Raw genomic sequence first — 23,302 nt, 5'->3', positions numbered from 1 at the left:
GTGGGGTGGCTTATGCACTGAGTTTGAATTCAGTTTGTTCCCCCTTTATTTAAATTTTATAAATGCATTTTAAAAGCGATCACCCATATACCCCTTTCTTTCAGCCCCATTTCCCTTCCCAACTGGTACAGGCATGTGATAGGATCATAGCGTATTGAGAAATATGAAAGCATTGAATAGCGCTAAACAAACAAAAACAAATTCTAATAGCACAGATTTATTATTATTAGTCTAGATCTATTACAAATTTAATTACATGACTGAGCCAACTACGCTTAGTATAAGCTCTGTTGAAGAAAAAAAAGGCTTTTAAAAATGTTTTTCCTGATAAAACCCTAATTCCCTTTAAACTATCAATAAATATATAGAAATGTAAAATTAATAACTTAGACTAGACAAGTATTTCTCTGTAAATGATTCGGGATTTCCCAGAATGTTTTAATGAAGCAGCCATCTTTATTACTTTAAATATATATATATAAATATATAATAGTAAATCATTTTTATAAGAGCTATATTAGTATCAACAAATGTTTACTTAAGTACACTTTATAATTATTAATATAACGATTGTAATGACAATTATGTTTATAATTACGGAATATGACAGTTATTATTTTTCCTTTTGTGGTTATAAAATATTTTTTTCTTATTACAGTAATGACAAGCTTACTTAATTAACTTCTTTTATACATTTTATTGATTAAAATGTGAGCAAAGCTAAGGATATTAAGAGAGTGCAGAGACATTCAATATGTCATTTATCCAGTACTTGTATCTATTTGTCACTTTAATTGACATCTCAGGAGTCAAAGGTAAGCTTTTCATACAGCACAGCTTTAAGTTTTTGTAAAAATGTACCGTTAATTTTTTAGTTTGATACATTTCAATTTTTTTTCTAGTAAATATCATGTTATACACCTGATATGCGTTAAAATCATAGACTATATCAGTGGCGTAACTAAGGGGGGGGGGATGGGGGGGAGAATTCTAAAATCCCCCCGGGCCCCCACCTAGGGGGGGCCCCCAAATGGGTGTCCGAAATTTATTTGTAAATACATAAATTAATATATTTGATTGACAAATAGTGCCAACGGGTGTCTTTTTTTAATCAACATTTATGGATTAAATTTATCACAAAGACTAAACCTAGATATTTTAAAAATATTTTTGCCGCACAGATCAGTTTTTAAGGATATGGTGTATTGCCCATTTTAAACTTTGTTGCCACGAATAAAACTGCATGATATACAGCGAATTCCAGGTATCTTGTTACCTCTACTAATAATAGATCTAAATGGCGAGTATTATATGGCTACACTAATAAACCTTGAAGCAAAATTTACAGAATCGAGTATAACTAAAAGTTATTCTTAACAATGCTAAAATTGTCCATTATTCGGGTTTGGCGTCTATAATTTCAGAATTAAACTTCACACTCGAGTTATTACCCCTTTATTCATCTTTCCTCAATCCAATGGAAACTCTCTCTTTTTATTTACATCTAATGATCTAATCTTTTGCTTTTGCACAAAACATAAACAAAAAATAATGACGTAATATCATATAATATTAATACATCCTTCCTATTGAAGTTATTATCACACCCTTCCTTTTAAAGTTCTTAAGAGTGATATCTACTAGCAGGGCCGGCAATAGCATTTGCGGGGCCCTATACGAAACGGATCGCGCGGTGCCTAGTCTGGGTAGGGATAAGCATAATGTCAAAATTATTATTTTTTGTATTAGAAAATAGGCCTACTTTCGTCTTTGCAATAAATTTTTATCAAATGAAAGCTCGCAGCCTCGCAATGCCACTTTTTATTTATTGGCACCCCAAAACGTCAATTTCGTCTATTCTTCAGGAGATTTGAATTAATTCAAAAAAAAAGTTAAGGACTTTATCGTATATTTTGCCTTTTCATGAGATTTCCTGGAGGCCCTGAAAAATCAGGAGGTCGCGAAAACCCTGTTATTTTATATACGTTATAATTGTTTAATTTAATAATGTACACTTGGAATTAGCGCGGGGCCTATGAAAGCGCGGCGCCCACTGCGACCGGCACTGTCTACTAGGAACTTTAACAATTCGTCCACTTCTGGTTGTCTTGACTGAACAAGTTCTCTAGACGTTGGTCTATAACTGTCTGTTTCGTTTGTAGCAACAGTTTGCAGTTCATTGTCTTCATCGGTATCATAGTACCTAGAGATGTCTTCATCGAAACTCTTATTTAAAAAGCGTTGATTTCTTCTGTATGTTATTCCATTGTTTGTCTTTATGATGTAAGATCTGGGTGCTGAATTTTTTTTTATGACAACTGCTTTCTGCCATGTTTGACCTAGACGAACTCTCCGACAGAATAATCTTTAGGTAGTCTTGCTTTTGCATCGTATTTCACTTAGCTTTTCATCTGTCGTTCGTTGAGTAATGTCTCTGCATTTTCAGCTACCAATGGTTTCAGAAGTTTGGGATCAGTTGGAATGATTCCCTGAGTCTTTTACTCGTCAGCAGTTGTGATGGTGAATACGGCAGTCCACTTATCGGAGTATTTCTATACTCGAGCATAACGAGATATGGATCTTTCCCACTTTTGTATACTCTGAATCCTTTTGCTTTCGCACAAAACATAAACAACCAACAATGACGTAATGCCATATAATATTAGCACAGAATCTTCTTTATGCAGTGGAAAATTACGAATATAGTTAATATAGTTCGGAAGAAACTACAAAAGTCTGGACTGCATATACGGGAATCTGCTAAAGAAATTAGTACCCTTTCATGCTTTCTGCAAAATGATGAGAAACTGACAAAAACCCAATCCATCGAAAAATCAAAAGAAGGTAGTGAATACTATGGATTCCCTGTAATCAAAACAACCATATGAAAGAAAAGACTTGATGGGAAGTTGAGTTCTAATGTAGGACTGTCAATATTACTGCAATTCAAACGTGTTGCGACAGAAGTGCTGGACAGATTTCATATGGAGATGAAGGGCAGATTTCAAAGGCTGGAAAGAAAATGGATACCTTTGGGTTTCTTCTTGAACCAAGACACCTGTTAGAAGACACGCTTGTGACAAACTGTGCTACTTTTCCTGTTTGTATGATGAAATAAATGGAAAATCGCTTTTTCAATGATGTCATTGATGCACGAGCACTTTTCATCAACAAACAGTAATACAATCACCAATAGACATATTGAGGAAACAGGCTTCATATGGGAATTACGTTTGCTCAGACTTTGCAACCTCCTCCGAATACCGCTAACTCAGGCCACTTCCATTACATCATGTGAGAGATCATTCTCAAAGCTCAAGCTCATCAAAAAGTATCTCAGGAGCACAATGACGCAAGAAAGGCTTATCATGGTTTTAATGTCAGTGAAGTCACAAATACTAGAAAGTATCGATGTAGTTGATGTTATAGATGTCTTTGCTGCACAGAAAGCAGGACGTGAAGCGATATCAATTTAGATTTGTCACTTGTGCATTATTTAACTAATAAACAACGGTATTATTCATTAAAAGAGTCTTGATGATTACTTTTTGTTAAGTTTACTGATATACTGAACCAATTTGATTTGAGGCTTATATATTTTTGCGTACATTATCTCATGTCATATGTCGAATGTCAAAATGCAAGGGGCCCCCAAAGAGGTCAATCCCCCCGGGCCCCCGAATCCCTAGTTACGCCCCTGGACTATATATATATATAGGACTGCCAACTGTGCGCACCACACCTATATTTTTCAATTAAATAAGTCCCGTACACCGAGGCGTCCTTGGTTGCATGGTAGTGTTAGTAGAATAACTTCCTGTGACTAAGTTTCTATATAAAGAAACCATCACTTTTACACCAAATGATGAATGGAAAATCAGTTGTTTGTTTACCTTAGAGATCTAATCATAATTGTGTTAAAAAAAAATAAAATAAGCCAGATTTTACAACACATGATGACAGTGATGAAATTTTAATACTACTTATTATAGCTTTATGTTCTAACATTATTAATATTATGATGTAGGCCCTAATTTGAATATCCTTTTATAAGCAACATAAACTATATTTAAATTAACAAATATCTACATGCTTTTGATCTCCTGAGAACGTAAATTTAAAAAAAAAAACAGCTTAAAGGGTAATAAATAATTCTTATTAGGACGAAATCGTCTTCTTTTTTAAGCTTACTTTTGTATTATAATAGATAAGATAAGATAGATTTTTAAATTTTCAAATCAATTCTATTCACTTCATTTTCAAATCTACTGTTTTCTAAGTCCCTTTATACGCATTGCTCACAACAATCCTTTAAAAATTATCAAATACACAGAATCATACACTCCATAATAATTCTCTGTATTCTCGCATTGCCACAACATTGGCTAATTTATGTTTATAAGAATTTGAGGTTATTTGGGATTTTATTTAGTTAAAAAGAATAATTTGCAGATCCAACATTTTTAGGCATATTTTTCATTTAGTCATAAACATATTATTGCTTTTCATTTTTAATGGTTATTTCTCCATTAATATATATATATATATATATAGAATGCATACTATCTGGAAACAAAACTCTAAATAAATTTCAAAAATAGGTATAGATGTAAATAAAAGTTGGTAAAGTAAATAGGTAAAAATATGACACTCTCGAAACTGTATTGACTCTTCCGTTTATCGCTTATTCAACTCATACTAATTAGTATACAAAGTAAAAATTAATTGTCAATTGTGATGAAAAGAGAAAAATATATATTATCCAAGCTGGCATCATCATGCAAACATCGTGGATGTTGTAAAATAAGTTTATACCGGAAGCACCTCGTCTTACATTTTGGAGTTGAATGAAACTTTTGCTTAGCTACCCTTAGTGTTGGCAGTCCTGTATATTTATATTCAATGGTTAAAATCTATAGAACATTTTTTTTTACGTATTTAGCATATTTGCTCAAATTTATTCATTTTCTCATAGATACTTGCCTTGTTTCAGTCTCGTTGGTTCAATCTTGTGTTGACTATCTCTCAATTCCTTATAAAAAACCTCATTGAAAATCTTTACCCTACTTTGCACTTTGCTTTTTTTTGCCCCATACACCTTTCGCGTTCATGCAATAAAAAACTTGTTCTCAAATCCCTCTGCTTTATTTTAAGCATTCCTTACACATCTTTACTCTCACCATCTTCTCTCTATAAAATTCTCTTAGTAGCCAAACCATGCGGAACGCCGCGAAAAAGTCATGGAAAGATAATTATTTTATTTCTGCAAGTCGGGCTAGAGTTATCCCACATAACTTTTGCGGCGACAGAGAGCATGGCTCAGAAAACAAAATTGGGAAAGGGGGAATGGGCGTAGCCAGGCCTTTTTTTTTTTTTTTGGAGGGGGGGTTAGGGGGAATTCTCCCCCAGTTCCCCTCCCCCACTCACGAAAAAATATTTGAATGTATGTGTGTGTGTGAGTACATAATCTTTATTATATTCTGACCCATCATTCTTTCGGAAGACGTTTATTGTGCACTAGAATATGTTCTTCCATGATTTAGTGGAAAAATTGTTGACTCCTAGCCATTGCCAGCAATGGGGTCTGGGGGAGCGCTAGGAGCTCCCCCAGCGCAGGTCGGAGCACCGCCGCCAAGAGCACTATTTCTGGTATTGAATGCTAACAAAATGCATATTCTGAGGTATCTACAGTGAATTTTTCTGCTATTAAAAAGTTTTATTTCAAAAACCTAATGTGCTATTCTAACTGACTTAGACCCTCCGTTCGGTGCATTTGCCGTCAAGCTGTTTCAACAAAAATCTGTCACTGGTAATGTCTGAAGCCTCTTCCCACCTGCTCTGATGACCTCAATGAAAGTTTGGCGCCAAGTTGTACTAGGATGTCATCCCGTTTCTTATTATGCGTAATTCATTTTTGTCGGAGAACATGTCCCGCAAACCTCATGCGTCGCTCTGTCACAATCTTACTAGGTTCGGCATAGATTTCCTTGATTTAGACCCGATCTCAATAACGGACTCCTAAAATCTATCTTAGCCATCTTTGTTTAGCCACATTTAGTGTTTTTCAATTTCGGCAGATGACTATTTACTGCACTTTATTAATGTAGTCCCGCCACTGGTAGAAATTTGTAACCTCTCTTGAATACGCTCTTGGAATTAGGTGACTGTAGTTTACTTTATATTTTATATCGAAAAGGGAAGTTATTTGTTGGGGTTTTAAACTAAAAAAATCTCAAGGATTTTATTGCTTTTTTTTTTTTAATTCAAAACCCAATTTAGCTACGATCATGGAATTTGGTAACTGTAGTTTGCTTTAGAATAATATTGAGGATTGAGGTTTTACACCTCAAAACGCTCTGTAGGGGGATTTTAAACTCAAAACCATCTAGAAAAGAGGAGCTTAAACTCAGAACTCAAAATAGGCTTGGCTACGCTCAAATAATTTTAGTGTTTAATTTGCTTTTTTTTATATTGAAGAGGTATTTTTTAGCATCAAACCCTTCTGAAGGGGGATTTAAACTCAAAACCCCTTTTGGCAACGCTGATAGCATTTTGAGTACGTTATTTGCTTTTATTTTTACATTGAAGATGTATTTTTTAGCTTCAAAACAAGCTGGCTGGGGGTTTAAACTTAAAACCCCTTTGGCTACGCTCATAGATTTTAGAATGTGTAAATTTGCTTTTTTTTGTTAAAGATGTTTTTTTTTTAGCTTCAAACTCCGCTGGAGGGGAGTTTTAACTAAAAACTGAGTCAAAGCCCATTTAGCTACGCTCATAACATTTTGAGTGCATAATTTGCTTTTTTTTTCATATTGAAGATCTGGTTTATCATAAATTTTGGAGTGGTTTTAAAATCAAAATCTTCCTTAACTGTGTTCTTGAAATTTGTGGATTGTTGTTTGCATTTTTTGTTTGTTTTGCTTTATAGAAGAGGGGGATTAAAATGCAAACCCCCCCTGGTAAGGGTTTTAAACTCAAAACCCCCTTGGCTGCGCTTGGGCAAGGGATGGTTTAGTATTAAAATCTCACCTAAAATAAACAAAATCAAAGCAAAAAATCAGTCACTAATGCTCGTCTCCCCTCCCCCCCGCCCATGATATATATATATATATATTTCTTCTTAAAGCTGTTCCTGTCGAGCTTCTTAAAGTTGTGACATCAAGTCTTTCATCATATTGTCGTAGCGACTCTGAAGTAGAAACACATTTTTTAGTGGATGGATTAATTGATTCGTCAGACGTTTGGATGATTATGTTTGAAAAGATGGACGAAAAGTTTAGGTCACATATAGTAAGAATAATATTTTATATATCTTGTATTGAATAAATTAAAAACACATAATAATTTATTATGAGTAAAACAGCTTTAGAAAAATAACATATTGTTGTAACCATAGACATATATATATAGACTGGACGATAAAGAACAAATTATTATCGGAAATATTTGGGAAAAGATAAGTGTGTAGATCCACATCACAAACCTATATATATTTGCCTATGTCTATGATTATAAAACAAAGACAAAATATTGGGAATTGGGCAGTTTTGTACTTTTCAAAACTAAAGATCAAAGGTATATATTGGCTGAAATGTTAGTCCTAGAATTTATAGCTCAATCGCCGCCATTTTTTTTTCACATAGATATAGTACATAAAACATATTGACTCCCCCCAAATAAAAATAACTTCCTACTTCCAGTCTATATTTATTTATGTCTATGGTTGTAACCCTGCCTTGCACCAGCGCTTGAGGTGCGCCCGAGCGCAGTAGTGAACGTAAACAGGAAGACACCAGGATAGAGAGAAGAACAGTGCATCAGGGATTGTGAAGAGTCTGAATGTTTGGGAAACTAAGAGGCCAACTTTTGTGCTGCCTGAAGGTTGTAGAAGGGACCTGGAGCGAAGCGGGGAAGGCTGTCGTTGGTCCACATTCGGGTTGCTGTCTAAAGGACTGGTAAATTAGTAACAAAACTCTGAGAAAGCTGAAGGATGTTATTTGTTTGTCCTAGTGAATAAACACCTGTATTTATTTCCTATAAAACTGTGTTGAGTTGTCTGCCTTTACGTTGAGTGTTGTTGTGACAGAGTGCATCTAGTCTTCCTTCCTCTTTCTAGATCAGCGGTTCCCAACCTATTTAGCTCTAGGACACCTTTGACAATTTTCAACTATGCGACGACACACAATCGTAAAATGTGTATCAATTAGATTAAGATTAACATTTATGTTTCTGCTGTGATTAAATCATACTCATAAGATACAGAATTGATATACAGTGCAAAAGATTTATAGTGTCTATATATATTTCTCAACCCCAATGTTACAATAATTAAAATTTTATCTGTATGACTTGCATTTATTTTTCCGTTCATATGTTCCTGATTCATGTAGCATACTTATGTAACAATTAGAAAAGTATGACTGAGCACTGACATTTATTGAAATAGTGCTAAGCATTATTGCTACAATATTGTTGAGACAGTTTGTGCAATTAAGCCAATGTCAGTGGGAAGGTTTAGCTTGTATCTCTTTCATAAGGTCAGTAATTCTCGGGACACTCTTTGCAAGATCACAACAAAAATTATGCTCTGCATTAGGTCTTTTTCTGTATTAAGCTAACTGAAAACACTGTTTCTAAAAAATATTTTAATAACTTAAGTGAGGCAACTCAACGAGGAAATAGACGTTTATTTACACGGAGACATGACAAAAACAAAGGGCATCTGCCTTGAGTACAGCATCTCCACATTGACTTTCTACTTGGGCGGAAATCGTTCGTCTCCCAGTCAACATCCGACTTGTTTAGTCACAGATCGTGCGCACCTTCTTTCTGCACTTGGATGGCGGTGCGCATGGCAAAGTCATAACAATATGTTAATGGAAGTTGAAAACAAATGGCTCTGCAACGCAATTAATGAGTTCAATAAATTCTTTCTTTGATGTTTCCTGAATATTTTCAACTTTGTGAATACACTTCTAGCAAGGTAGATATGTAAAGTATGAAGAAATTGTATTTCACAATTTGACTTGTCATTTAGAAAGGTTGGATTTTCTCCAGAAAAAATTCGAGGCGTGTTGCATTTGATCCTTGAAGTTAAGTTTTTCATTGATTCTTGTAATTCTTGTTACAGTGTCATCGTCACAAAAACTATTTTGTTCCCCTGGTAATCAAATCCTTAAATAGAAACAATCTGCTATATAAACTTTTCACATGTAAGTTATGAGTGAGTTTTGTGTGAATTTCCCTTTTTTATAGTTATAATATTTATATTTGTGTAATGCACAAATTGTAAGACAAATTTCCTTACTGACAATAATTATGTGTCGATGAATCAATTAATGAGTTACAATGATTTTTGGTGACTCATTTACTTACAAAAGTTGAAATCTAGACCAGCATCAACTAAGCAGTGACATAAAGACATTTTATATTTTAAAAAAATATCTTAAACAACACATGTTGTTCTAATTCTTTCAAAAATTTGCTAAAGTGAAACTCTTTAATTAGATCGCCCTTATTTGCATTCCTAATCTTACCTCTAAAATACATGGTATTATAAGCAAATCTCAGAAGTTTGTTTTAAAAAAGACATAACAGTTATTTCGAATATTGGATTCGGTTAATTTTGTTACGAAAGAAGTATTGGGGATTTTCAATTCCTTCTTTAACTGGTTAAGTATATCTATATATATTGCGCAGTTGTTTTATACAATTTCTTGATTCTTAACTAGCTGTTGTTCACGATGTACATTCAAGGGTTTTGCTATAATTAATATTACCTTCAATAAAACCGACTATAGAGGAATGTCATATTATTAAATATAAACAAAATTTACTTATCAACTACTTCACATACGCACGATTGAAATTAAATTGTAGCATTCGAGGGTGACCCAAACTATTGTGAAGTAATATTAGGTTGTTACGTGACATTGCGGATAAGTAGCGATTTCTGCTGAAAATGTCGGCAGCTGCTTTCTGTGTACCTGGTCTGTAAACGACATCGTATCATGATTAATATGCTATATCAGTGTCACAAAAACTTCATCCTATTAGTTTTACCTACAGGTTTGTCTTCAAGATTTTCACAAACTCTGTGTTCTAAAGACCAAGCTCAACTGTTACTGTACATCTACTGAAAATCAAAACATTTTCAACATCATGTTGAACATAACTGTGACTGACACTGATGAATACAGGACTATAAGGGCAGCGGTTGTAAAACGAAATGGCGAAAAACAAAACAGCAATACAGTTACATTGCCAACAACGTTTGAAACAGGTGATATTTGAATTATATACGTATATGTCGATATTGAGCTATTTGGTTGTGATTTACTAAAAAATACCAAATAATTAATCTCTAAATAAAAGCAAACTATCATCTTAACTTAGAGACAAATCGCTCAATTGTATTACAAATACAAATTATTAAATACCAAGCTAGGATTAAAACGTACAAATGATTTTTATTTATTTATTATTTATTGTAGCAAAAAAACAAAACAAATAAAAAATAGTTTGAAAAAGACCTATTATTTAGCGTTGTTGTATCAATTAATTTGGATCAGTCATATAATTAAATTTGTAATAGATCATGACTAACATTAATAAATCTGTGCGATTAGATACATTATTACCAAATGTTTTTGTTTAGCCTAATTGCATGCTTTTGGCTTTCTAAATAGGCTGGACATTTCGGAAATGGTTGGGAGGGATAAGAAATAGGGGGCTTGTTGTGTCCGTGATACCATGATCGCTTTGTTATTGCATTTATAAAAAAAAAATAGTTGAATCTTAAGCATATAGTATTGTGACGCACCATAGTTGACACTAATAACTGTGCCAACAAAGTGCCTATGATAATAGAAGGTTTGATAGTTATTAGTGTTAGTTTTACAGTTTAAAAAGATGACCTATTTCTCTCTAATAAACATAACGGAGAATAGTTCATCTTATACCACTTCATTAATCATTAGTCAAATACAATATCTTTCCCTTGATCAACGCTTAACAAAATAATTATTTGTTATGTAATATAAATACTTGTGCAAAATTTCAGCTCTAGTCGAGTCGAGATAGGGTGTCGTTAAAGTAATCGTGTAAAAACCTTTCACCAGACAATTAGACAGAGTGAGTTGATATAAGCTTTTTAAAAACGTAAACCTTATTTGGGAACAATTAAGTAAATTTAGAAATCTTAAAAGATAGAGAATCGCCAAACTAAATTGCAGGAACAGAAACATGTCTTATTTCAGATAACCTAAAACTTTTAAATAGCGATTAAACATCACGCTTATCATTTAGGAACTCTTATCATCTAGGAATAGTTATCAACTAGGAGCTCTTATCATCTAGGAGCTCTTATTATCTAGGTGCTCTTTACATCTAGGAGCTATTATCATCTAGGAGCTCTTATCATCTAGAAGTACTTATCATCTAGAAATTGTTATTATCTAGGAGCTCTTATCATCTAGGAGCTCTTATCATCTAGGAGCTCTTATCATCTAGGAGCTCTTATCATCTATGAGCTCTTATCATCTAGGAGCTTTTGTCATCTATGAGCTCTTATCATCTAAGAGCTCTTATCATCTACGAGCTTTTGTCATCTAGGAGTTCTTATCATCTAAGAGCTTTTGTCATCTAGGAGCTCTTATAAACTTGGAGCTCTTATCATCTAGGAGCTCTGTTAGCCATCTAAAATATAACCCAGTATACAGATTTACAATTTAGATTCATTTTTATAAATCACTGACTAAATTCGCTAGAATAAGCCTAAGAATATATGCCTATGTATAAAATACTTTTGTTTTTCAGTAATCTTAAAAGATCTCATAGACCTACAAGTAAATAAACACGAAGTGGATATAAATAATTGTTCTGCTATAACCAACAACAGTATTATTGAAATAAACAACAACAGCACAAGAACTGAATTAGTTTCTTTTAGAATAATCAATTCAACAAGCTTCGATGTTGTTCGCAAGAGTAATTTTGAAATAAGAATTCAAAATAAACTCTTAAACAACTCACAGATATCATTTACTTTACAGTTTTATTTCTGCCATCAGATTTTTTACAATGTCACGTGCACTATTATAACAGGTAAGACAAAAATTACGCGCTCAGGACTATCCTTTTTTTATAATGTCATATTTTATTTTTTACTACTTTTCCGTTTATATGAATAAGCATTTTGTTATGGTTAGAAACGGACACCTCTTTTACATACTTTTTGTTTAACTTTAATTTAACTCAACATAGCGGTTTAAAGAGAAAACAGACATAGCAAACAACAAAAATGTCATGATATAAAATCTATTTACAGTTAATACTCTACATTACTAAATAAAAAGGGTATAAAAAATGTAAGGATCAATACTCGAATTTTTTTCGCTGCGTAAATAGCATATTGGAGTTAGGATTTTATCCAGTGGCCAGGATGAATGATTGGCTCTTCACCGATCCTTCTGTCTGGAGATCCCCATCAACAAGATGGTCATTTAATCTAATCCGTTAAGTCAATGCAATGGGTTTCCCCATCCCATGCGAAGCCGGAGGCCGAGCTCACGAGGGTATCCTCTCGATAGGGGATTAACTCCATATTCTTATAATATACCATTTAGTTTCATGTGCCGGGGACATCAGCGATGGGAAATGGAAATGGAAGGTGTTGTACTTAATAATAACAATGCCATGTTATATTCAAAGCTTTATTTCACTGAATGGCAAACAACTACACACATAGTAGAAATCACAACACGAAATACGGTCAGTACATCGGCTAACAAATGCAAACAAACACAACCAAATAAGCAAATTTACAACATTCACCCCACTTTTACATTTTATACATATAACAAAACCATGGGTAGTCAAAGCAAATACAAAAAACAATAAAGCATAAACAAATAAACACATCTGCAATACTGTGTTTATCAAACACATTAGTCTATTATACAGCAACTGTTTATCTAACTCATCAGTCTGTTAAACCCTGTAGTTGGGTTTTGATTTTCTTTCTCTTAGGTTGTATCGGCAGTTTGAATTGGCACTATCAGTACTATCAGTATCAGTATAAACAACGATACACGATGGTCGGGGCCTCAACTTGGTCCACTTCTCCCGATAAGAATGACTTGGTTGTTTGCTTAACAGAAGGGTTCAGAGAAGAGTTCTCTGCGTTGATTTCTGTTTCGCTTGGAAGTGAGGGTGTCGCATTCTCGAAAGAAAGGTCTCTCAGCACAGGGGGTCTCACATTTTCTGTCAAACTGTCTTTTTCATTGGGCGCCAACAAGCTTAAAGAAACTGTTTCCTCTCGGCCCGTAGATGTTCTGATAAAAGCGTATTGAGGGTTGCTATTCACAAGCTCTACCTCTTCTGTTAAGGGTCATACTTACAAGATCTATTATTTCTTTTTAACAACACGGGACCACGTTGGTAGAGATGTTCCAGAACTACTTCTGCGATAGAATCCAAAGAGTCTCTTATGTGGAGTTTTATTCTCTATCTCTTTTTGACCATTTCCTTTATGATTAGAAGGCGTGGTCCTGCTCGTAGCCACCCATTTTTGTTAAGATACATCTGTACTTCAGCAGATATAGAAAAGTACCTCTGTCGGTATGGACATAGGAAGGTAGCCCGAATAAGGCGAATAACTCATTGAGGCATTTAACAACAGTAGCAGATGACATATCTGGGCATGCAAAGGCAAAAGGAAACCTACAGAATTTGTCGATCATGGTAAGTAGATATTAATTGCGTGAGTTGGAAGGGAGAGGCCCCTTAAAGTCCATGCTTATTCTTTCGAATGGCTGAGTGGCTTTGATTAATTGTCCTGTTGGTTGCCTGAAGATTACTGTTTTGACGTCATCGGTGGATAAAGGTAATATTTTGATCTGACAAAATGTAGCATTCGAGGGTGACACAAACTATTGTGGAGTAATATTAGGTCGTTACGTGACATTGCGGATAAGTAGCGATTTCCGCTGAAAATGTCGGCAGCTGCTTTCTGTGTACCTGGTATGTAAACGACATCGTAGTGAAAGCAGTATAGCTCTAACCTCCAACTTTGAATCTTTCCATTCTTGATCTTGCCTTTATTTTGTCTACAATACATAAAGAACACTGATCGCTGGTACGTGACTAGGGTAAAGGGTCTTCTAATAATAAAGTGTTTCCACTTTCTCAAAGATTCTACTATTGCATACGCTTCTTTTTCTACGATGAGTGTCTCCTTTCGCTTTTCGATAGTGTCCGGGAAAAGAGGGCCACAAGCCGGCCATCTTGATTAAATGTGGGTGCTATAGCTATGTCAGACGCATCTGTCTCCACTTTTAGCGGGCGAGTGTAATCAATGATATACACGGTGGATTCATCGAGCTCGTCCATTATGTCCTAGAATGCTTTTTTGACCTCCTCAAGGACAGGAAATCGTTTATTTATAGCTAGCAAGCTGATTTTGTCTGATAAATTAGGAATAATAAGCCAGCTGGCTCCCTATTCGTTTCTGTTCTCGCAGGTTCGACGCAGCATTTAATTACCGCAAGGCTCTAAATCTTTCTGGGTCAGGCTTGAGCTGACCATTAGATATTTCGTATCCCAGAAGTCTGACACTATGTGTTCCGATCTCACTTTTAGATTCGTTGAAGGTAATACCATACTTCTGAGCAACAATGAAGAATCTCTGCAGGTTTCTATCATTAGACTCGGCATCATGTCCACAGATGGTCACGAATGTATTTTCTAGTTTCTCGTCTTCAGTTATTTTATCTATGGTTCGCTGGAAACAAAACACTCCATTTGTAACTCCAAATGGATTTCTTCGAAACAGGTAAATTCTACTCTCAGCCTTGAAAGCTGTATATGTCCTTTCTTTTTCTTTAATCGGAATCTGATGATAAGCATTTTTGAGGTCCAGAGTGCTGAAGACGACAGAAAATTGTGATATCTTCTCTGCTAATTCATCCATTCTTGGCATGGGATAGGCGTCTAGCATCGTAAATCTGTTGATCGTCTGACTATAGTCAATAACCTACGTCTTTTGTGCCTTTTAATGGCTGTTATTTGAACATGTGCCCGCTAGGGGGATTTTGAAGGTTCTATTACTTCTTCTTTCAATAGTCTCTGAACCTCCTGTAGTGAGTGTCTGCGTGACTTAGTTGCCACTGGAGTGCAGTTTGGAGATAAGTTACCAAAAGGACTAGGCTCCTCTACTTTAGGTGGTCTAAGGGTACTTACACACAGATGTGGTCTCTTTCCACTAAAAGAAATCTGTAGATTCTAGTGTAGGCTTATGAAGTTTTTTATGGAGTTTTTATCGACCACTTGTGACTTCTGGCAACTCGTGCAGATACGTAACTCTCACAGCTTCCAGTCTCTAACAAAGGTTTAAGTGGCACCCCATTGAGAAGAATCAAGGAGGTTGATTTTCCTAGTCCTAAAGAGTGCACCGTAGCGAGGGCAAAGGCAGTAGATTTTCTTGACTTACAAGGTCTCTGAAAATGTCCCTTCTTGCCACACTGATTACATGTGGCTTCACGTGCGGGGCACTTATTACGAGGATGTCTTTCTCTGACACAGAAGTAACATTTGCTAGATACGGCGTTTACCTCTTGTTTTGTTTGAGTCGAAGTAACTGAGGCTCGTAGATCAGGCAACTGGGGAGCGACAGAAACAGCAGTCTTTTCTTACAGCATTTGTAGTAGCCCCTCAAGTTGTTTCTGACTGTGACTCGTACAATAACGAATGTTGATAGGCGTGTTCAAGTACTCTAGCTTCCTCAAATGCATCCATCAACTTTAAATCTGTTTTCTCTAGGAGACGTTTTCTAATGCTGTTGGAAGCAATCCCTGTGATGAATGCATCGCGTAGGGACTCGTCACGATGTTGCTCAGCTGTCACGGCTTTGAAGTTGCAGTCCTTGGATAGACTGCGGAGTTTTTGAAGAAAGCCTTCAATACTTTGACCCTATTCCTGTCTACACGTGGCTAACTTGTGCTTTGCGAATACCTCATTCTTGGGCTGCACATATATGTTGTTCAGTGATTGAATCTGTTCTTCATGTGTTTCTTTGTCACTAATCAATTGGTACACTGAAGGCGACATGTGATTTACTAGTAGTTTATTGTTATCAACATTTTCTATATTAACTACAGACAGAAAGTTTTTAATGTTTTCGTACCAGTGCAGCCACTTTTCTTGTGCTTGAGCTGCGGTAAGTTTCACATCGAATCTTTCTGGCCGAAGCAGTCTATCCATGAATAGATAGATTCAGTAAAATAAATTGTTGTACTTAATAATAACAATACCATGTTACATTCAAAGTTTTATTTCACTGAATGACAAACAACTACACATATAGTAGAGATCACAACACGAAATACAAAATACGGTCAGTACACAGGCGAACAAATGTAAACAAACACTAAGGGGTGACAACCAAATAAGCAAATTTACGATAGAAGGTTTAGCAAGTCTTTGTCACTTCCTCACCATATGCCATTACACCAGCTAAAGCGTATCAGTGGAATCCCGCTGGAGGATATGTTTGCTCTCGTTCTTACTCTTTCAGCTTCTCTGAACGGACTTTTCCACTGAGACGCCACGCTAATGCGACGAGAGCTGGAATTCTTCACGCACTGACTCCAAATTCTATATGTTCTCGCCGTTCCTTTGAATGCATTAGCTGTGTGGAGAATGGGCAAGGTGAAGTGGGGGCAACATTGTTCCGACCACAGCTAATGCCCAGGCATTCATCTCCTCCTAGGGATTATCCATAGTAGGCCATAATGTGTATATATATATATATATATATATATATATATATATATATATATATATATAAACATATATTAAATTGTATATATATATATATATATATATATATATATATATATATATATATATATATATATATATATAAACATATATTAAATTGTATATATAACTTATTATTTCAGTTTACAAATTCGAGAATGTTAATACAGAAAACGATCAAATGATTGAAACCCTACGTTTAATTTGTATTTTGCTACTAGTAATTTGTGTGCCTTGCTGGATAATATGGTGAGTTAAAAAGATAACAATGTATAAAACCTTAACATGAAGGTAGGCTTAAAAGTGATGTTTTCAAATATTATTAGACGAACGTATAGTTAAAATATTTGCTTTGCTTTGCATATGTTGGTTAGCACGTCCACGATACTTAAATGCAATTCAAAGAAGTAATAAACATAAAATGAAAGTAATTAATTTTAAAATTGCGATTTAAGTTTCAATTCAATAAAGTAACACAAAAAAAATGTGTCTACAAATTTTTCCTTTATGAAGCTGGTAACTCTTTGTAAGAGCGGTTAATTTTCTATTGATATCTAATGAATGATATGAATTATAAGAAAAAAATTCCCTCCCTAATCCACCCCAAAAAAAATCTGATCTAAGGGTATTTATATGATCAAAAATAATAAAATTATAATGTAACCACCATATCTCTATTCCTAGATGACTCAAAATGTATGTATTTATTTAACTTTTTAATACATTTATGCTGAATTACCCGCTGTCTTATATGTGTTAAATATATTACAGATTTTGCGTTTAAGTAAACTCACAAACTCGTATGTATATTATATCCAGACTGGAGATAGAGATCCTTTAACACTACACAAAAAAGTGATTTTTCTTTTAGTTGAAATAAGGCGTTGTTTTGTAAAGTAGTTATAAGAGTAAAGTGATTGTTGTTTCAACCCTAACCTATGTAACATTATTTAATGTTGAAATCTAGATCTAGTAATTGAACATCGAAATAAAAAGAACACTCTTGTCTCATAATTATACATAATCCAAAAAGATCTAGGTAATCGATCTGTTTAAATGTACATAAGACGACTAAAATCAATAGACCTGAATTATTAGGGTCTAAAATTTTAGAAACACTATTTAAAAGGAAACTAAAAGGAAATTGCTTTATTTCATGAATTTCCGTAAATATATACTAATGTAAAATTCTGCAATTAATACACAACAATTTATATTGGTCTGTGAGTTGATGGATCGCGGAAAACAATTTGTTTCCGTTTTCCGTCTATATATAAGATAGATAGGTCTCTGTGTAAACTATTGCTAGGACACAATTTTAACTTCACAATAGCAACTAAATGAAAATTACGAATGGAAAAAGAAGACCCCAAGAAATTAGATTCCGCATGGATAAAACTTGAAGAATATAATTATTAAGACTTAAAAAAAATGCTTACCAACACTTCCTTCATTTTGTACACCAGATACACCTTTTGTGAATATCTCCATTGTATTCTGTAAAACTCAATCAAAATTATTTTTTTAAATTATACTTTGAAAAACTATAATGGTCAAACCAGAGTTTTTCAAGTGTGACCAATTAGCTAGTAATTCTTTTCCCAAAGAAATAAATCAATAGTCAAAGTTCAATTTTTTAGGAAAATCAATGGAACTTTTTTCGAGAACCATTTCCGACCAGGTTTTTAATTTTGACCTAATAAAAATTAACAAGCTGAATAGAAGAATTATTTAAAAAGCTAATTAAGACAAAAAAGAGTAAGTACTTTAATAGATTTTTGTTATTATCATGCATATAAACAATCAGTAGCGAATTTTAGTTAAATGTTCTTAAATTGGTAATTAGTTTACTCCCAACTTGACTTATCATATAACATTAGTACCTGAGTACATCAGTTAAAATAACTTTTTTTTTTTTTTGGGGGGGGGGGTGATATGAGGGTGGAAGCAGAGGGATACAAAAGATCATTGATAAAATAAATGTCAAACATTGTCAATATAGAAGTGGACAATATCAACTTGTTTGACTAATCCACCTCTTGTATTAAAAGATTCATCATTAAGTAATAACTTAATACACCCTAACTCTATACATTTTTGCAATAAGGCTTGTCTTTGAGTTAGTAACAATAAGGCTTTCCTTACAGTCTGAAGGTTAATGAGAAGTGCAGTATTAGAAGTATCTGCGCAGCCCAGACTGCGTTCCTGCTTTAACGTACCAAGTTGCGCTTTAGGTCTAAAAGTTCATGAATTGAAATATGACTAGATCAACATGGAAAACGAAACTGGTTACCAACTCCGAGTGAGATTATCAAGGCTTTTTATGATGATACGTCAGCAACCCCATTGCAAAGTTCGGAAAGTTTATTTTTTTCATAATATGACTATGTCGATATGTTTCATATCTGGGAGATGGCAGAACTCCCATGGCTTCAAATAATAAGGCTGCTCATTAAATCCGAAAATTAATGTGGAATGTTTCCCTTGGCTACGTAGCCCCAGCTGTGACCTACATATTTTGCTACTACCTGCTCAGTTATAACCATTATCAGAAGGTGGTCGATTTAGATCTTCTTTTCGCCGGCTTCGTCTGTTCTCAGCAGTGGAATTAATGTATACATTGGAGAAAAAAAGATTGACAAATGGCTACACACTGAAAACAACTCTTGTTTGCCATATAATTCTTTTTTAAACAAGTTATCTTCTCAAAATTAAATTTTGTCTTCTTTAATCACGCATCATAAGGTTTCATGCAAAAGACCAAAATGCCCTTTTTAATTGAAACACGTTTCAGTAACAATTGCAACACACCTCAAATATTTGTTTGCATTCAGTAAGGAGTTGAACAAATATTAACTTTCTCTCCTAATCGACGATACCATCGCTGATTTGACCTCATTTAATTAAATTAATGTTTAATTTTATACACTTTACTTTGTGTTCTATAACAAGAGCATTCCCCTTTAATTCTTTACCAAAATAAGACATGTTTTGATAGCAAACGAAAAGGTTAATCATACCAAGGGAGTAAAATAGGGAAAAATTATTACGGAGAGAAAGAAAAAGTTAATTTTACGTACACATTGTTTTATACTTGATAGCTAGCAAACTGTTTCACAATGAAATGTTGTTGGAAATGGAAGAAGAAGGCGCAAAACAATCTCAGATAGAACTGGAGTAGTCAGCAATCATTTGATTCAGAATTGTGGAACTAACATTGAAAATAAATAATTTTCAGCTGCATCTCTATTGATCTAATGCTGGTGGAAGTGTAGTTTTTGCTAATACATATCCATGAATCGTACAGTGAGTTTCGGTTACTTTTGGTGACTCATTCAGAAACAGACGTTGAAATAAAAACTGACATCTAAGCATACTCGAAGCACCATCTGTGCAGACACCCCGCATTTTTTGGAAGAGATCTTATAGTTTCACAAAAATGAACCGATATAGATCTATAACGTAATATAAGGTTTGTAAAATAGAAACTCGTCTTGAAATTACGTAAATCAATAATTGTGAACAGTTTGCAACGTCTATGAATTCATAAATCTGTATGCTAAATATTGGAAGCGGTATTGCCTGAATTAACTGATTGAAAATATCAGCAGAACTATTCTCAATGGAAAAAGTGTTATTAGATAAGAAGATAGCACTCAATTTAATCACGAATTAAGCTCCACTCATAACTCGCACAATGTCTTTGGCAGCTGGAAATAATGTGAGATTTCATAGATCTGTCCATTCAGAGTGAAACCAAATAAGAAGTGATAACGGCTGCTGTTGATGATGAGTTTAGATTTTTTGACTCCGTGAGCTTTAAAACTAAACTACTGGATGTCCTTATATCGCCAAAGCTTAGACGTCTCAGTTTGCTCTGACTTCATAAAACCAGACCGCAAAAAAATCGTCTTTATATTTTTTTTCTAACATTCTATTGTTCAAGATCCATGTTCTTGGTATGTTTCGTAATGGATATATTATCTTCAATAACATGGACTAGAAAACAATTACGTATTAATAGTTTCCATTAAAAGTTTCAAGACGAGCTCAAATCTTCACCATTAAAATAATGTTTGATTCCGCCATGAAGTTCAGCAAAGCGTTTAAAAAAAAGAAGTAACTACCAATGGAAAAATATGTCTACCTTCAAGCAATGATATTGCACTCACTAAAAGTGCCCTCTGTATCGTCTGGTAACAAGTTCGTGTTTTTAAATATTTCTCCCCCCAATATTTATTTTTAATTAATTGACGCTTCACAATCGTTTAATGAGATATCTCATATTTTCCTAATCTGAGTAATATCCCTTTACCCTATACTTCAGATTGTTATTGTATACCATCAATGGTGCAAATGTCTTTGTTACAATTTGTTGGAAATGACAAAAAAAAAATTCAATGTAAAATTACAGGTAAACCTAAATTTCTGATAGAACATCCGAAATAATCGAATGAAACGAATAACTTTATTTTTGGACATCATCATATTTAAAAGCAACTTTTCAAATAAATAAAAATGTTTATTAAAATTAAGTGTAACTTACGTAATGAAAATTTTATTTTACACACTTGTATCACTATTCTTCCTATTTATTATTTAAATTTCCAAACATAATAAAAGTTAACAATATAAAATGTTTTTTTTTTAAATGTGTATACTTGAATCTTTTTCAGTTATTTTATATCAACAAAACAAAACTTTTTGGTAAGTACTTCTATGTATTACATATATTTAATGAAATTTTTATAATACGATTTCTGGATTTTATTTACAACTTTTTTTTATATTTTTTTTTTCAGTTCCAACCAAGTAAGTCTGATTTGTTTAAAAAGATGATCCTTTTTAAAATGCTTGTATTCAACTCGTTCATTCGTGAAAACAAAAACCTAAAACATGGATGAACACGGATCTCGAAAAGGCTCTAACGATTTTTCTTTTCAATTTAACAAATTCAAATTGTCACAAAGCACAAGTGCTAAAAATGCAGTAAATATTACCAATCATAACAATATACACATAATCAAAATTCTCAACCTAGATTGATGACATTATTTACAAATCAAGTAAAATATCAGGTTTTATTTTAAAGAAATATGCACAAATTACTCAAGAACATAAAACTAAAATACTATTTAACTTTAGTTTGGCCAATATTAAAATAAGCATTATCTGTTTGGGATACCTCGACTCAAGAAAACATAAAGAAACTAGAACAAATACCAAAAAAGAGCTGTGATATTTATAACAAACGAATATTCCAATTGGATTAGAGTAACTTCATTAGTAAAATCACTAAACTTAGAGACACTTCAGGACAGAAGAATTAAAGTAAAGTAGCCATAGTACATAAAACACTAAAACATAATTTATAAATTAAACAAAAAAACAACAAATGAAATTCTTTAAAGTCACAAAGATAGAGGACCATTTCTTATTCCTTTTGCTAGATCTAATTCGTGCTCGTGCCCCTTCTTCCCTAGTGCCATTAGAGAATGGAAAATGTTGCCTGAATCAGCCAGGAAAAACAACTTAGCAGATTTTAAGTCATTGATAAACATGCATAAGCTTCCTGCAGAATTTGGAACAGTCGTGAAGAAAATCCGAATCGCATACCACGTGACTAGGCAGCGTTATTATATAAAATATATTGGCAATACCGAAATCGATTGGTTTAGTGTATCAAGACATGTGTCTTACGGGTTAAGTGTCCAACCCATCAAAGCTGTCTTTTATCGAGTTGCCCCACCCCTTTTTTTTAAATGCTAAAAGCAATCATTAGTAGAAATAAAAAAAAAATACCGATTAATACCATTAATCGTTTTCACTCTACAGCCCCCTCCCATTTTTAGACGAAAACGTATAGTCAAATATGGCGACAGAGTTTATGTATTTGCACACGAATTCATCATAATTATTTTAAGAAAGACTTTGTTTAGTAAATTTAGAATTCGTAAGTAACAATTGAGATATTTCCAACCTTTACTCAATCTAATATTTGTCAAATGTATAAATAAATTTGGCACTATAACTCGCATTTATGACTGAATCCTAAAAAAATTTAGAGTAGAGCATAATTGGCCAACTAAATCTCTCCTCCCACTTTCATTTTTTGTTTTGTTTTGAGCTTTGAATGATAGTTATGTAACAAAACGAAGTCATAAAAAGCCTATTAAACAAAATGTCATAAATAAGCCTATTAAAGAAAATGTATCACTTGCAAATGAGGATTTCTTTAGCGGTCCCCGAAAGGGAAAAAGACGCTATCAGTTTTGTGTGGTTTATCTGTCCGTCCGTCGACCCGTCCGTTAAGGTCTCGTAAACTATAAAATATAGGAAAAATCCGACATCATATTATTTTAGACCATTCAAAGCTCTGAAGCAACGGCAACAGCTATTTTTTTTCCTAAAAGCAAAAAATCGCATTTTTAAAATTAAGTATGCAAGCGGTTTTTTTTTTTAAAAATACATCATTTTTACAACT

The 23,302-nt window shown here is 33.8% G+C and overlaps 1 protein-coding gene across 1 annotated transcript; it reads left to right on the top strand.

Annotated features, from left to right (window-relative positions):
* The first annotated feature begins 483 nt into the window (after positions 1-483).
* On the top strand, positions 484-21,570 carry LOC129922910 (uncharacterized). Its single transcript, XM_056011110.1, has 7 exons — positions 484-542; positions 659-815; positions 7,127-7,290; positions 10,069-10,282; positions 11,818-12,105; positions 16,962-17,067; positions 21,495-21,570. Exons 2-7 carry the CDS (start codon positions 755-757, stop codon positions 21,568-21,570), a joined length of 909 nt encoding a protein of 302 aa, XP_055867085.1. The 5' UTR covers positions 484-542; positions 659-754.
* The last annotated feature ends 1,732 nt before the right edge of the window (positions 21,571-23,302 follow it).

The sequence above is a fragment of the Biomphalaria glabrata genome, chromosome 14 (assembly GCF_947242115.1).
Source record: "Biomphalaria glabrata chromosome 14, xgBioGlab47.1, whole genome shotgun sequence".
In the NCBI taxonomy this organism is placed as follows: Eukaryota; Metazoa; Mollusca; class Gastropoda; family Planorbidae; genus Biomphalaria; species Biomphalaria glabrata.
The sequence above is the reverse complement of the archived record's forward strand: the minus strand, read 5'-3'. Positions and strand labels throughout refer to the sequence as shown.

Coding starts and splice junctions, on each gene's coding strand:
- LOC129922910 (XM_056011110.1), top strand. CDS start 755: ATGTCATTTATCCAGTACTTGTATCTATTTGTCACTTTAATTGACATC. Junction 7,291..10,068: donor AAAAGTTTAGGTCACATATA/GTAAGAATAATA, acceptor TTTTACCTACAG/GTTTGTCTTCAAGATTTTCA. Junction 17,068..21,494: donor GTGCCTTGCTGGATAATATG/GTGAGTTAAAAA, acceptor AATCTTTTTCAG/TTATTTTATATCAACAAAAC.